This window comes from Cercospora kikuchii (genome assembly GCF_019650295.1).
Source record: "Cercospora kikuchii DNA, contig_00008, whole genome shotgun sequence".
Classification (NCBI taxonomy): Eukaryota; Fungi; Ascomycota; class Dothideomycetes; order Mycosphaerellales; family Mycosphaerellaceae; genus Cercospora; species Cercospora kikuchii.
The window spans coordinates 110717-123369 of record NW_025408589.1 but is presented as its reverse complement, the minus strand read 5'-3'; the positions used below and the strand labels follow the sequence as shown (position 1 = coordinate 123369).

At 51.4% G+C, this 12653-nt stretch overlaps 4 protein-coding genes across 6 annotated transcripts; 2 read left to right on the top strand and 2 right to left on the bottom strand.

Moving 5' to 3' along the window:
- Positions 1–2168: 2168 nt before the first annotated feature.
- On the top strand, positions 2169–3549 carry CKM354_001125900 (uncharacterized protein; the record flags this gene model as incomplete). Its single annotated transcript, XM_044806740.1, has 3 exons — positions 2169–2258; positions 2308–2951; positions 3009–3549. 3 exons carry the CDS (start codon positions 2169–2171, stop codon positions 3547–3549), a joined length of 1275 nt encoding a protein of 424 aa, XP_044662675.1.
- A 3-nt stretch (positions 3550–3552) lies between these two features.
- Positions 3553–3988, bottom strand: CKM354_001125800 (uncharacterized protein; the record flags this gene model as incomplete). The annotated part of the gene is made up of 2 exons (XM_044806739.1): positions 3553–3762; positions 3809–3988. 2 exons carry the CDS (start codon positions 3986–3988, stop codon positions 3553–3555), a joined length of 390 nt encoding a protein of 129 aa, XP_044662674.1.
- Positions 3989–7194: 3206 nt separating this feature from the next.
- CKM354_001125700 (uncharacterized protein) lies at positions 7195–8650 on the top strand (the record flags this gene model as incomplete). 3 transcript variants are annotated; one of them, XM_044806736.1, is made up of 6 exons in its annotated part: positions 7195–7353; positions 7403–7505; positions 7553–7891; positions 7938–8224; positions 8278–8469; positions 8522–8650. In XM_044806736.1, 6 exons carry the CDS (start codon positions 7195–7197, stop codon positions 8648–8650), a joined length of 1209 nt encoding a protein of 402 aa, XP_044662671.1. The 3 variants fall into 3 exon arrangements, with proteins under 3 accessions (XP_044662671.1, XP_044662672.1, XP_044662673.1); XM_044806737.1 differs by having other exon boundaries at positions 7400–7505; XM_044806738.1 differs by lacking the exons at positions 7195–7353; positions 7403–7505 and having other exon boundaries at positions 7633–7891.
- Positions 8651–8889: 239 nt separating this feature from the next.
- Positions 8890–10359, bottom strand: CKM354_001125600 (uncharacterized protein; the record flags this gene model as incomplete). The annotated part of the gene is made up of 4 exons (XM_044806735.1): positions 8890–9285; positions 9336–9670; positions 9719–9824; positions 9877–10359. 4 exons carry the CDS (start codon positions 10357–10359, stop codon positions 8890–8892), a joined length of 1320 nt encoding a protein of 439 aa, XP_044662670.1.
- Positions 10360–12653: the final 2294 nt, after the last annotated feature.

The window sequence follows — 12653 nt, the reverse complement described above, 5'->3', positions numbered from 1 at the left end:
CACTGGGGTGGTATGAAAGACGACAATACGCAGCGCAAGAATAAGGCGAAAGCGAAGTGCAAGCAACGGCAGTCGCAGCAGCAGAATCAAGACGATATCGAGGCGTCCACGCTATGGACAGTGAAGGCACGACACGCGATTGAAGAGCTCTATAATGAGTATAAGATGCGGTGTCCAGCACCAACAACTAGGCCGGCGACACGTGAACGCGAGGTCGACGATTACACGGCATCGTTAATGCTCACGGACACTGTGTTGCAAGACGATCTGCAGCGTTATCTTGCCGAGCCTCTGACACCTTATATGGTTGGCAACAAGCCTATTAATGTCGTCCAATGGTGGCGTGACAATCGCCAGCGATATCCATTGTTGTCCAAGCTAGCATTCGACCTACTGGCCACGCCGGCGAGCTCGAGCGCGTGTGAGCGTGAGTTTAGCTTAGCTGGCCACGTTCTCGACAATGAGAGGTGGCAGACGAAGACAGACTACGCACAATCACACCAACTACTGCGAAATTGGTTCAAGAACGACTTTGTGTTGAAGAGACACACAAAGGAGGTGGTAAGAGCGCAAGACGATCACTTTAGCGGCGACGTGGACAGTGAGATGTCAAGCTCATATGAAGGCAACAGCCAGCAGACAGACGTGCGAATAGAGGGCTAACAACACCTTCCTCTGGCTTCATTTTTCAACATCCTTCCTAATTAGGCAAGGCGAACAGCGGACAGGGCTCCGGTGGACGGCATGGCCAATGAGAGGCTCTCGTCCGGACGGACGGACACGGCCGCTGAATCGGCCGGCAGGGCCGGCAGCAGTGCTGTGGCCGGCCGACCTGTCCATTGACCACCCTGGTCGGTAATACTATTCTCTGACACACCAGCCCTCCGCCGCTGCATCCTTCTCCGCATCGGCCCGGGCCAATCGCGAGGGTCATGGATTCCAATCAAGAGTTGGATATGCTGCAATGCCAGCGTAGTCGTGGGTTGGTCAGAAAGGATCGTCCACGTCCAAAAAGGTAACAGGCTGCTTGTAAAGGTGAGCAAAGCTCATTTATGGATGACGAAGAACTCACAACTGTCGGCTGGCTATAGCCGTGACGGCATAAACATTCGTGGCGAAGGTGCGTTCGTGCCTCCATACCACATGGACTTGCATTGTGAGTAGACAGCCCTCGGTTACAGTTGAAAGCGCCGGGGGAACCCAAATGGCCAGCAGATATGATAGCTAATGGACCTATTAGCGGCTGCTCCGGCATCGAAACAGATTTCGCGTACGGTAGACTGTCGTGCCAGGGCTCGCAGCAGGGTCGAAATGATACCCGCAGCCGCGACGCAGCCAAAGACGATTCCCATGGCCCGCGCAGAATGCTTCGGCCAACTGAGATAAGCCAACTCCGCAACGATGGTGCCCTCAACGAAAAGCACCGCACAGGCCAGTAGGACGCGAGCTATGTATTCCTAAGGTCTGCTTCAGCTCAAGGATCTGCAATAGCTGCAACGAACTTACTGTTTCTCTGCTGCCTGTGCTACAAAGGCTCAGAACACAGGCGCTATAAGCCAGTCCAGATATGGCTGTAAGGACGGGCAAGATCTGTTTCGCTCGCCGCCAATGTGTTGGTGGCCTTAGCGTCTGAATACCGATCCGTCCTCGTGTAGTGCTATTTTCCAGAAGGATAGCGGACCGTATCAGTAGCAGCAATTGCATGAAGAAACAAACGAGGAAAATCGAGAAGCATGTTATCTGAATCACAGAACGTGGTTCCATGATGAAGAGCGGTAAACAAGAGCGGACTATCGAGGGCAACCATGCCGACTCAAATTCTTACATATGGCTTCCGTTCATGCTTCGATGGCATGTATCGATGAGTTCACTATTCGTGTTGGGAGTGTCGGACCAGGATGCATATTCGACGCTTGCAAGCTGTCGATCAGATTGAGCTTGTTCATCTCGTTTGCAGTGTGATACAGACCATCTCAAAAAGGTCAAATTCAGATATGTCGTTCGCGACAAGTCAGCCGTGATCGCAAGCGTGGATAGTTTCCTGTAAGACCGACCTGCGCACGGACAGCAGGCAATCCGGCGGAACGCGGACGGTCCGTGCATACTCTTTGCGACAACCGTCACTGCACATACTTTTCTCTCCGCAATTCAATAACTATCATAGTACCATGTCAAGTTCGCCGCCTAACGATACGGTGGCCGACCGTTTCGTGGGTCTCCTTACTGCGCTTCAACCCAACGACATTCTCCAACATAGAGTTAGTAGCGTAGTCTGTCCGTCCAAAGCCGTGACTGACCACGGTGTAGCAATGTCGGGAAGCCATACTTGATTTCATCGGACGAAGTGAAGAAACGTTCCTCCACGAGTTATTCGACAAGATCAAAAGGCCACGGAAGCGACGAAGGAGGGACAGTGACCCGACTGAGTCCCAAGTAGGTGCAGAGGCGTTCTTCGCAGACAAGAAGCGAATTCATCGAGAAAGAGGACCTGTTGGGCGGCAGCCTAGTCCAGATGTGCGCCTTCTTGTACAAGCTGTGAAGGATCTCGAGTCCGGAATGGACATCTCTCCTGAAGCTTACAGCGGCTCGTACGACCGGTCGGATGACACGACACCGACCGAACCTATACCCAATAGACAGCGGTGCACAATCGCAAGATTGAACAACATCGAAAAGACATCCCGCACAGCAGAGGGTAAGAGACGGCTGAGTTTACTGCGTATCGAGTACGAAGTCGACCGTCTTCTGCCCTCTGCCCAGCGTATGAGGACGTCGAGCGGGAACATCGAATCAGATATTGTTGCTGCAGAACGCGAGTTTTCTCAGCTTTCTGGTATAGATACAACCCGGGTGAACGCTCTTCGGAAGCTAGCAAGGCCATATATCCACATCTCCCGGCGGGAGAATGGGCTCGGCCTTCTGCTCATGCTAGGTTCCCAAAGCAGGCACTTGTGAGTCAAAATTCTCAATGTAGCGGATGCCCTGTTGTTGACAACGATGCGTTTCAGATGGAAGTCATTCAGCGAGCTTGCTTTCTCTTGGCTTTGGCAGTTCTGCGAAGAGCATTTGCAGCACATCTTAGCCAAGGCTCAGAATTTGCAAATGACTGCTTGTAGAATGGTTCAGAGTGACTTCATAAACTCTGGAGTAGAGCCGAATGAGCTCCGAGGGGATGGACATATTTTTGCGAAGCACTTTTTGTGCCACCGGCCGAGTTCATTTTCCCCAGATCAGGGCCCAGGTTTGGATGCGCTAGCAACGGCGGCAGAAATGGTACATGGGAATTCGCAAGGGACTCCAGCGTCTGGGTCGCCAAGGGAGGAAAATCACGGCTGCGTGGAAGTCCCGAGTAGTACTCCAGGTAATCCCGTGACTTCAGTGAGAGAAGGTGGTGAAACGCAGTCATCCGTTCCTGCATTATTTCAGGCCATGGGAGATGGTACATCATGGGGTACCAGCAGTAATACTGATGAGTATTGGGAGTCTATGATGCTGCCCTTCCCACAAATAGAAAACTGGTGGGAGCTGCTCAACATGCCCAATATATAGCTGCTATTTCACGGCAAATGGAATGTAATACCCCTCTCCTATGACCTCTAAGTCCTCACCCCACCGGATTGACCCCTCCCTCAGTTCTCTGCTCTTGAGAACAACGTATCCAGTTTTCGCGAATCCAGGAATTGGATAATGTTTTCGGCTGGTGAAAGCGACGATGGGATGGCCTATTCGGAGGTCGGCTGTGGGGTATCTGGACAGAATTTCCTGCGAAGATCAGATATGTCTACCTCGCAGGCCAAGGAGCATTTACCTTGGTCAACTCCTTCATAACCCCTTCTAACTTCTTCTCCAGCGGGAACGCGCGCTCTTTCCCATCCGCTCTCGCTCTCTCAATCTCAGTATGATTCGCTTCCTCGAACTCAGACACTGCATCGTGGACATTCGCTGCGGTGATGTCTTCTAGTGACCAGCTGGATGTATCAAGAGCCATTGTGTGGATCGAGAATCGGATGTGGTGTATTTGCAAATTATGGGGGATCTTGCTAATCACAAGTGGGGCTGAAGTTCAAAGTTTCTACACGTGCCCCTCCATGACGCACCTCTGGCGACCAAATACATGCGCTCACGTCGCCGCAGGCTGTAACAACTCAGAGAGGCCAAGGGGCAGGACCATTATATTTGGATGATTGCGGATAAAATGGAAATCAGCTCGAAACCGTAAGTCCAAGATCCGCACTGTGATAGCCCTAATCTACCTGTGTGGCGGCATATTTTGCACACCTAACATGTGCCACGGCGAAGTTGTCCGCCTTGCAACTTGCCCCACTGTATTCGTCCCTATGCTCCTTTAACACATTTTCCTCTATCATGAATAAGACTCTACGCAGTCTGAACTTGCCCGTAGGACGGAAGATACAGAATGATATCTTCAACATAAAGATAGGCCACTTTTCAGCTTCGCGCGCATGAAGAGACGCGCTGGGCGTACCTTGTACAACTCTGCGTGACGAGCGATCGACGGAAGCAAAGCGTGAGCACTTATCTAGACGCGTTGGAACACATTGCAATCCAACTTCAGGGCTTTTGGCATCTCGCCGCCGCTGAAGCTCTGTAGTTTGGTGCACAGTCGATTGGCTTACCGCAAAGATGTTGCCACGCGTACGAAATAGACCTCATTTCATCTTCAGTCCTGCGTTCCTAACCATTCTTTCGAGGTGTTTCAGCGAGGGCAATGGAGGTCATGGTGAATCAAGTTAAACTTGTCCGTCGAGGATGCGACGAGGGTACGAAATCTTTGGTACCGCGGGGTGGACAGCGCAGACCAGGCTTGCCCCACTACTAGCGCTCCAAGACAAAATCACGTGTCGCGAGCATTTTCCGTCCCAGCTTCACACCGCGAGACACATTGTTGAGCACACCGCCTGGAGGAGCTTGCCAGGCAGAGACAGACGGCGGTTGAGGAGCAGAGTGAGGGTGAAGGGTCGGCTGGTCTGTGGTTACTTCTGAAGTGAGAACAGGCGACGTGGCGCTATCCCAGCTTGGGATGGCGTCGGCCGGCAGCCGAGCCCTTGCTGCCGGGCATAGCTGCAGTGATTGCGGCTGCAACCGATGTAGGAATCAACCAAACCAACCAAACCAACCAACCACGTAGTTGAGCATAGCCTGCAAGAAGGTTTTGTCTATGCGCACTGTCGGCCATGGATACAATATCCTTGAATGGCTGTAAGACCTTCAAATCATGGCGGGAAACGCGAGAGCGGATGATTGAGGGTGCATGCGAAAGACCAGAGTGGTGAGTGAAGCCGTATGTGGATATGCAACATCTAGCCCGGCTTGTAGCACGGTCTGCACATTCCCAGATGTAGTCGCGTAGGGACGCCTCCCTATGGAGCTGATGCAAACGTCACGGCGAACACCGATTGCTTGGTCTTGCGAGCAAAGCACCAAAATGAGCGTTTTACTCCAAGCCGCCATCGCCGCCTTGGTCACAACAGGAAGAATTGATTGTGACGTTTGAGACCCCACATTGCGAAGTATCGCTTTTGGCATAAAACGTTGCGTTGGCGAAGCGAATCATGTTCACCTTTTTTATAAACTTGGTGTTCTTCGCCGCCAAAGCCCTGGCTCAAAGGTCATGCTCTGATGCTTCATTTGATGTCATGCACAAGGTTCAATGCAAGCTTGTTGTCCTACCAGAGCCCGGCGCGCTGTGGGTGGAGAGATGAGGGAGATCCTGCCCGTAACAACAATGAACTAATCTCCAGACGCAGCGCGCTGCAAAGTATTACAGATCTCGGATCGTCCACTCTGCAACTCGAGACCTATGCAGGCGTAGAGTCGATGGCTCCACAATCGTACTATCCAACCTGAGTCTTCACTTCCGCCGTCGGACTGACAGGTGTAGATATGCCTGAGGATAGGCACGCATGTGTACAAATTGAATGGAACAACAGCCGCCCTTGCTCGTCTAGGAGCCCGCCCTTCTGAAAGAAACATGCAAGCTGCTTCAGCACATCACACATGTAGGCGATGTCGAGCAGGTTTTCAGACTTCGTGCTCTCTCAGGGCTGTCGACGTACCTCAAGGAGGTGCAGTGAGTACCATGACAGCGTCCAGGTATCTAGTGTAAAAACAATAAATGAAGGCGCAACCTCGAAATCTCCAGCTTCGCGTGCGACTGGTGCACCATGTACTCCGGAGTTGCGTCGCCTCAAGTCAAAATGATATTGCGAGCTGCGTGCGCGCTAAGGCATCAGGATTTCGCTGAGTCCTGCCACCTTTGAGCGCACCCCAGTGTCGTCACCCTCTCGGTCAGCTCGCAATCGTGCTCTGACTCGTCTGACTCGCGGCTATCTCCCTCTTTTGTGCCTTTGCTGTTACTCCGATTGTGCTCCAACGTCGACCGAGAGCATGGTGTTTGCCGTTTTCGACCTGTGCTCCGCCTCATCTGCCTGTTCTGACTTGACTCCCATCGAACATGGGTGCGTACACCAGATTTCACCTGCGTGCCCTTGTTGCATCTCTTGCTTCGCTCATTTTCTTTGGTGTATCGCGTTGCCAGGGAGAGTGGTGGCCGATTTGGTGTCCACGCTGGAACTGAGCATCAGGATCTCGCTATGAATCTCTTCATCCCCGGCTGACTCTATCGCAGCGCGCATGCCTTCGCCGGCTTTGGGTGTGACCGCGGTGATCTGGTGCGAACCGGAGGATATCGCGTATCTGATGTTTGATTTCCGAAGCATTGTGAACTCGCACCGTACAAGGGCTCGCCATGACGGGACGTGTACTACGGCCGCGGACTGCAAAGCGCCTTGGCTCAGCCCTCATATCGGTATTGCCATCGCGATAACATACCTAGCGACTTCTACAGACGCGTTGATCAGTGACATCGCTGCGCTGATATGGGGTCCATGTCTACCGAGACCGCCGCAAGGACTTGGCAGGTGGCTTATTATCCTTGGTCGATGCGTGTTGGCCTCCGAAGGTCCGGCATGGGTATCCCAAAACGTCCGACGTGGTAAACGACCACCAAACTCCGAGACTCGCAGTCCTCATCCTCGAGGTCCAGTCAGCACTCAACACGACTCGGCACGTGAGAAACATGTTTTTGGCGGGGTACTGAACTCTATTGAAAGCACCGGACGCAGCCCAGCGCCAAGCCTCTTCCAACTCTCAACACTCCAAACAGTCACGGCCATGTCGGCGCCAACATCACCTCTCCCGTTCTGGGAATTGATTGAAACACTCAAAACTACGAAAAGGGGGGGCTGGATCCGTCAAGAGCTACAGACGCGGACCGAAAGCGTCTCCGATCACATGTACCGGATGGCCGTTATGTGCCACATGGCACCTGGGGTAGGATTTACAGGCCTTTCGCTTCATTGATTCTACTGAGACTTAGCAGTTTGGTGAGACGGTGCGAGCGCAAGCCGCTGCGATGGCGCTAGTTCACGACATGGGTGAAGCAATCATTGGTGACATTACTCCCTACGATGGGATAAGCCCAGGCAGGTGATTAGTGACACAATCGAGTTCGCGACTAATTGCACAACAGACGAGAAACGTTTACGAGAGGAGCTAGCGGTAAAGTTCCTGAGCTGCACCGTCCGCCCCTCGAACCCCCATTTCGCCGATATGGTTTTGGAGCTTTGGAATGAGTATGAGGCTGGCAAGACGCAAGTGTCGCAATTGGTCCGACAGATAGACAAACTCGAGTGTATGAATCAGGCCGCCATATATGAGGAGAGATCCGGACAAGATATGGAGGAATTCATGGCACTGCGAAGTTGTGTCACATTACCAGAGCTTCAGCCATGGCTGAGCGTGGTGTTACAGGACTACGAGGAGCTCAAATCAAGGAGAAAGTCAGACACCATCATCGTCTTTGTCTCTGGTAAGTTTACTGCCAGTACGCAATAGTCAGGGCTTACTCTGTGTAGGTGGGCCTGGCGTTGGGAAAGGAACACAGTGCACTTTGATTGCAGAGGAATTTGGCTTCTGCCATATTTCCGTTGGCGATTTATTGCGAAAAGAAGCGGCTTCTCCTCTGTCCCATTATGGAGCTTTCATAACTGAGAGCATGCAAAATTCAGTACTGCTTCCTGCTCAGTTAACGACTTACCTCCTCAGACAAGAGATGCAAAAAGCTCAAGCACAAGGAGCACAGCGGTTTCTGCTTGATGGGTTTCCCAGAAGCGTAGATCAAGCTGCTAGTTTTGGTATCAAGGTGCGTGTCCCTTGAACCACAGTCATGTTCACAGGCCGATAATAGGCTTGCAGATCTCCGACCGCTACTCTACGATATCTCTGGACTGCTCAGAGGAGACGATGCGAGAGCGATTGGAGCAGCGTGCCCAATCGTCCGAAAGGATTGATGACAACTCTGATGTCGTGCTGAGGAGATTTCGCACGTACGAAGAGAACAATGCCCCAGTTCTAGAGTATCTGCGAGAGCATGGACCAGTGCATCATGTAAGCTGGTTTTATTTCGTCTCCTCCAGCATCACGCTAATATATGGTGAAGGTGGACGCTGCCCGTTCAGTCGATGCAGTCCACCAATCTATGCGACAGATGATTGAACAAGTTCTCAAATCTGGGCAGACACACCGAGTTCAGCAACCAAATTCTTCGGCTCCCGCCGGCCCAGCGTAGTTATGACCTCTGGATCTAAACACGAACTGGCATAGAGCGAAGTCTATGCTGCTCTCATCTGTTTCGTTGTATCGTACAATTGCCTTTTCAATAGCGCAGTTCTGGACCGATTGCTCGACAAAGCAGAGCTCTCGGGGAACCTCTCGGCATAAGTGAAGATGGCTTAGCAACACGTTGCTTGAGTGGATACTTTTTTGGATGAGGGTAGAAGGCATGTCAGGGTGTCTCCATTGGTAAGACTACACAATAGTTAGATTTCTCTCGAATGGTGGTACGGCATGCTTCGGTACCACTTTGGGATTAAGAATCCAGTATTGAAGTCTCCAGATATCCCGCTCCATAACATGAAGTAGGATGAGAGCTGCTGCGAAGATCGCAGCATATTCGCATCTTCGGCTAAGCATTGCCTTTGACAATGTCTTGAGGACTTGCTGCTCAATGCTGGCGATATATTCCTCGAGCATGTGGTCAAGTTGGTTCTGTAACACTCGAGGAGCTGGTATTGTGCCAAAGAGTGGACATCTCGTGTCGTTGTTACGTTCCATTCCCAAATGCTCGGGTCCAGAGATTTGCCAGCCTTTCATCAAAAGTCGGTTAGCTGCCCACAAATGCAATGCAAGTTGTACAGAGCGATCCTACAAAGTAATGAGAAGATAGTTCAGGCCGCGAGAGGATTACGACTTACATCAATGTTTCTCTTGGCTACCTCGAACACCGACATCAACCAGTCGCTCGCTTCGGTCAGATGATTAAGGTAGAACTTCACGCACTCAGATACGTAAGTGGCTACCATCTGTGGCGGGTGCTCGCAAAGCACATAGGGGGTGGATTCGATGTGCGTCCAGCCTTTCTGATACTTGTAGAACAAACGCGTTTGCTCAGACGAGTTAGGCAGGAATTGGGAGCATATGACACTCAAAGTGGGCCCTGCTCGGTCATGACAAAGTGTCGCCTTCTTTGATTCAGATGCCCGAAATAAATGTTCCCACGCTAGCTTGCGCCGATAGTTGCAGTCCGTCCCTATCTCGTCGTCAAGATGAGACAGTAAAGGCCGCAAGAGGGACTCACATTTCGTAAAAATTGGGTTACTTGTAAGTCGCTCACGTATACAAAGCTGGGCGGGCACCGCACTCTTGGAGCACCCGCCGCATATACCGCCAGGTTGTGTGGTGCACTGCATACAAATAAGGTATTGGTATCAAAACAAGCTGAGTGGATTGGAATACCTTTGACTTTCTCTTCCAACATCGGATGCACGCTGGTTGACAGTCCAAGAATGTGCTGGAAGGCGCTGAATTAACCCGCCTTTGTGCTGAGGGCAATGAAATTGTTTGCGGGGGCTGGCATGAATCGGTTCCCTGATTCATTACAGCATGGTCCAGACTGACGAGCTCGCGGTGTGGTGTGTCCTGCGAGGCAACAGTATTGATTGCGTAAATGTCAGCGACGGTATCGAGCAGAGAGTCCTGCCATTGCACGACGGATGCGCTCAGCTGCTGCTGCCTGTCATGATGATCTTGCAAGGTCGCCCATTGACCGCTAGATACATCCGCGGGACCAGATTCCATCAAAAACGTCTCCACGGACTCAGTCTGGTAAGAAGTGCCCTGCGGAAATGCTCGAAATGTCGTGAGGATAGAGAGCAGCTCGAGATATGCTCCTTGGTCGATTCCATACCACTCGCGCCAGGAGTGAAGGGCTTGGTCCATGATGCTGTCACCTGCGTAGGCATGAGACGTGGTTGCCAATGGCTCTTAGATGCGGCTCAAAGTGTAATCAAGACAGAAGTGGGTTTATGGATTCGAACATTAGAGTTCTCTTTATCGAGTAACGAGGTCCCGTGCTGAGCTTTTGTCAGCCAAGCAATGAGCGCCAGACCCCGCAGTTTGACTTGACTGCGACACAGACCTGTGGAGCTACGGATGACCCTGGATGTCCCGCAACTGTGTTACAGAATAAAAGCTCCCCACACTTGGCTTCAATTGTTGTTTCTTAAAGTTATCGGTACGTGAACTCTGTTTTCCATATCGCGCATGGACACCGAGTTATGCGGTTTTGCGTGCAGCAAGACCTGGGTCATGGATATATGATTTAGTGTAGTGATCACAGTCCTTTATCTACATCTTTCGCAAAGTATGTCCTCGCAATACACTCATGATCAACCACAAGGCGATGTGAAATGTGACAAAATACCGTTTCCGAGTGTCTCCGATGTAGACTGCTATGGTTCTTGGGCAGTCTTACTTCTTCTATAGCCAATATCCTCCCGTTTCTCACAGCTCGTAAAAACAGCAATTTTCTGCTTCCGCTCTTTCGTTGACTGTGCCCTGTAGTGTTGATCATGCTCCTTAGCGAACGTCTCGAGATTGCAAAAGTGCTTGTAGGCAGGGTTATAGGATGCAGGGTCGCAAATTGCTACAATAACCTGTGAGTTACAGCCTCGTTATGATCTCGATTGGCTTACGGCAAGGTGAATCAAAATTATCGGTCCATGGTAGACCACTTACGTGCCTTGGATGCATTTGTAAGAGGATTCTGGAATACTAGCAGAGTACCAACTTACCTTTCTGCGTTCATAAATTGCTCCAAGATCTGAGAAATATCTTCGATTCGGTCTCTGCTCTTGCACGCAGAGTTGGCACACTGACGAAAGATAGTGATCCGCTCACAACAACGAAATCGCACCTCGAGCGCTGCGTAACACATGATGAGCCGCCTGTTTTGCGAGCCACGTCGAAACATCCAGTGCACATTTATATGCAAGAGTAGTCATGGTAATGCCTCCGCCAGTATGGAAATCGCTGTTCAGGTCGCAGGCACGATTAAACCACTAGTGCACCGTCTTCCGGTATGCACTAGTGCACTGTCATTCGGTAGGCAATAGTGCACCGTCATTCGATAGGCAATAGTGCACCGTCATTCGATAGGCAATAGCGCACCGTCCTTCGATAGGCAATAGCGCACCGTCCTTCGGTATGCACTAGTGCACCGTCCTTCGGTATGCACTAGTGTGCCGTCCTTCGGCGCGTACCCATTAGTGCGCCGTCTCGGCAAGGTCTTTGTCGCCCACGTGCTTCCGGCTTGGACTCGTTGTAGCTCCATCCTTTGAGGGATTATTAGGCGCCGTTGTTCGGCACGAGAGCCAATGGTAGAAAATTTCGTGCGAGAGGCTTGTGCGCGCCCATGGTTACTTTCCAGGAGATGCAAGCTATGTTGGACGTGCAGTCTGTACAAGGCATGCACCCGACCGAGAACTAGTGGATCGGCTGTCGTAGGCGATGTATGGGAGCAAGACCGAAATCATGCAGCGCATCGTCCTTTTCGAAAATCTTGAACACCGCAGCCCAGAAATAGGCGAATTGAGTATGTCTCAGAATGCAGGGCTGAGATTCAACGTCGTTGATCTGATTGTAGAGCTCGGTGGAGATGTCGGGCGTCAAGTTGTTAGATGGCGTCCAAGGCAACATTCAAATCTACGTACTTCAAAAAATCATGGAAGGGTGGGGGTGCTGGCGAGTCATCACGTCACATTACCTGAGGGTCAGCTCTGCATTTGTGATTCCCTCCAATAACAGCGCAACGGTCCCGAAGACTCCAAACCGAATGCCGTGACTGCCACACTTCGGCTAGTTGCTTATCGAGGCGACTGTTTAAGTCCCGCCTTTGCTCTTGTATAAGAAGCTCTAGCCTTGCGCCAGAGAATATCAAAACCTTGCTTGGTCCAACGAATGTGAAACCTACAAATTAAACCAACTTTACGAAACTATTGTGCGAGGGATCGTTTGGCACCGACAATCATCGCAACATCATTCCAGCTTACTAAGTCTCGTCCTTACCATCCATATGGCTGCTGCACAGGTACAGGCTCCGGTTCTACTAGTGCCTGGTTTGACAACGCCATTAAACGAAGTCGACCTTCATACGGCGGGAGACATGTAACGAGCTACATACCGCTTCCGTCGCGAGAAAGAAACAGCGTTGACTTGCACTAGGTACAATGGCA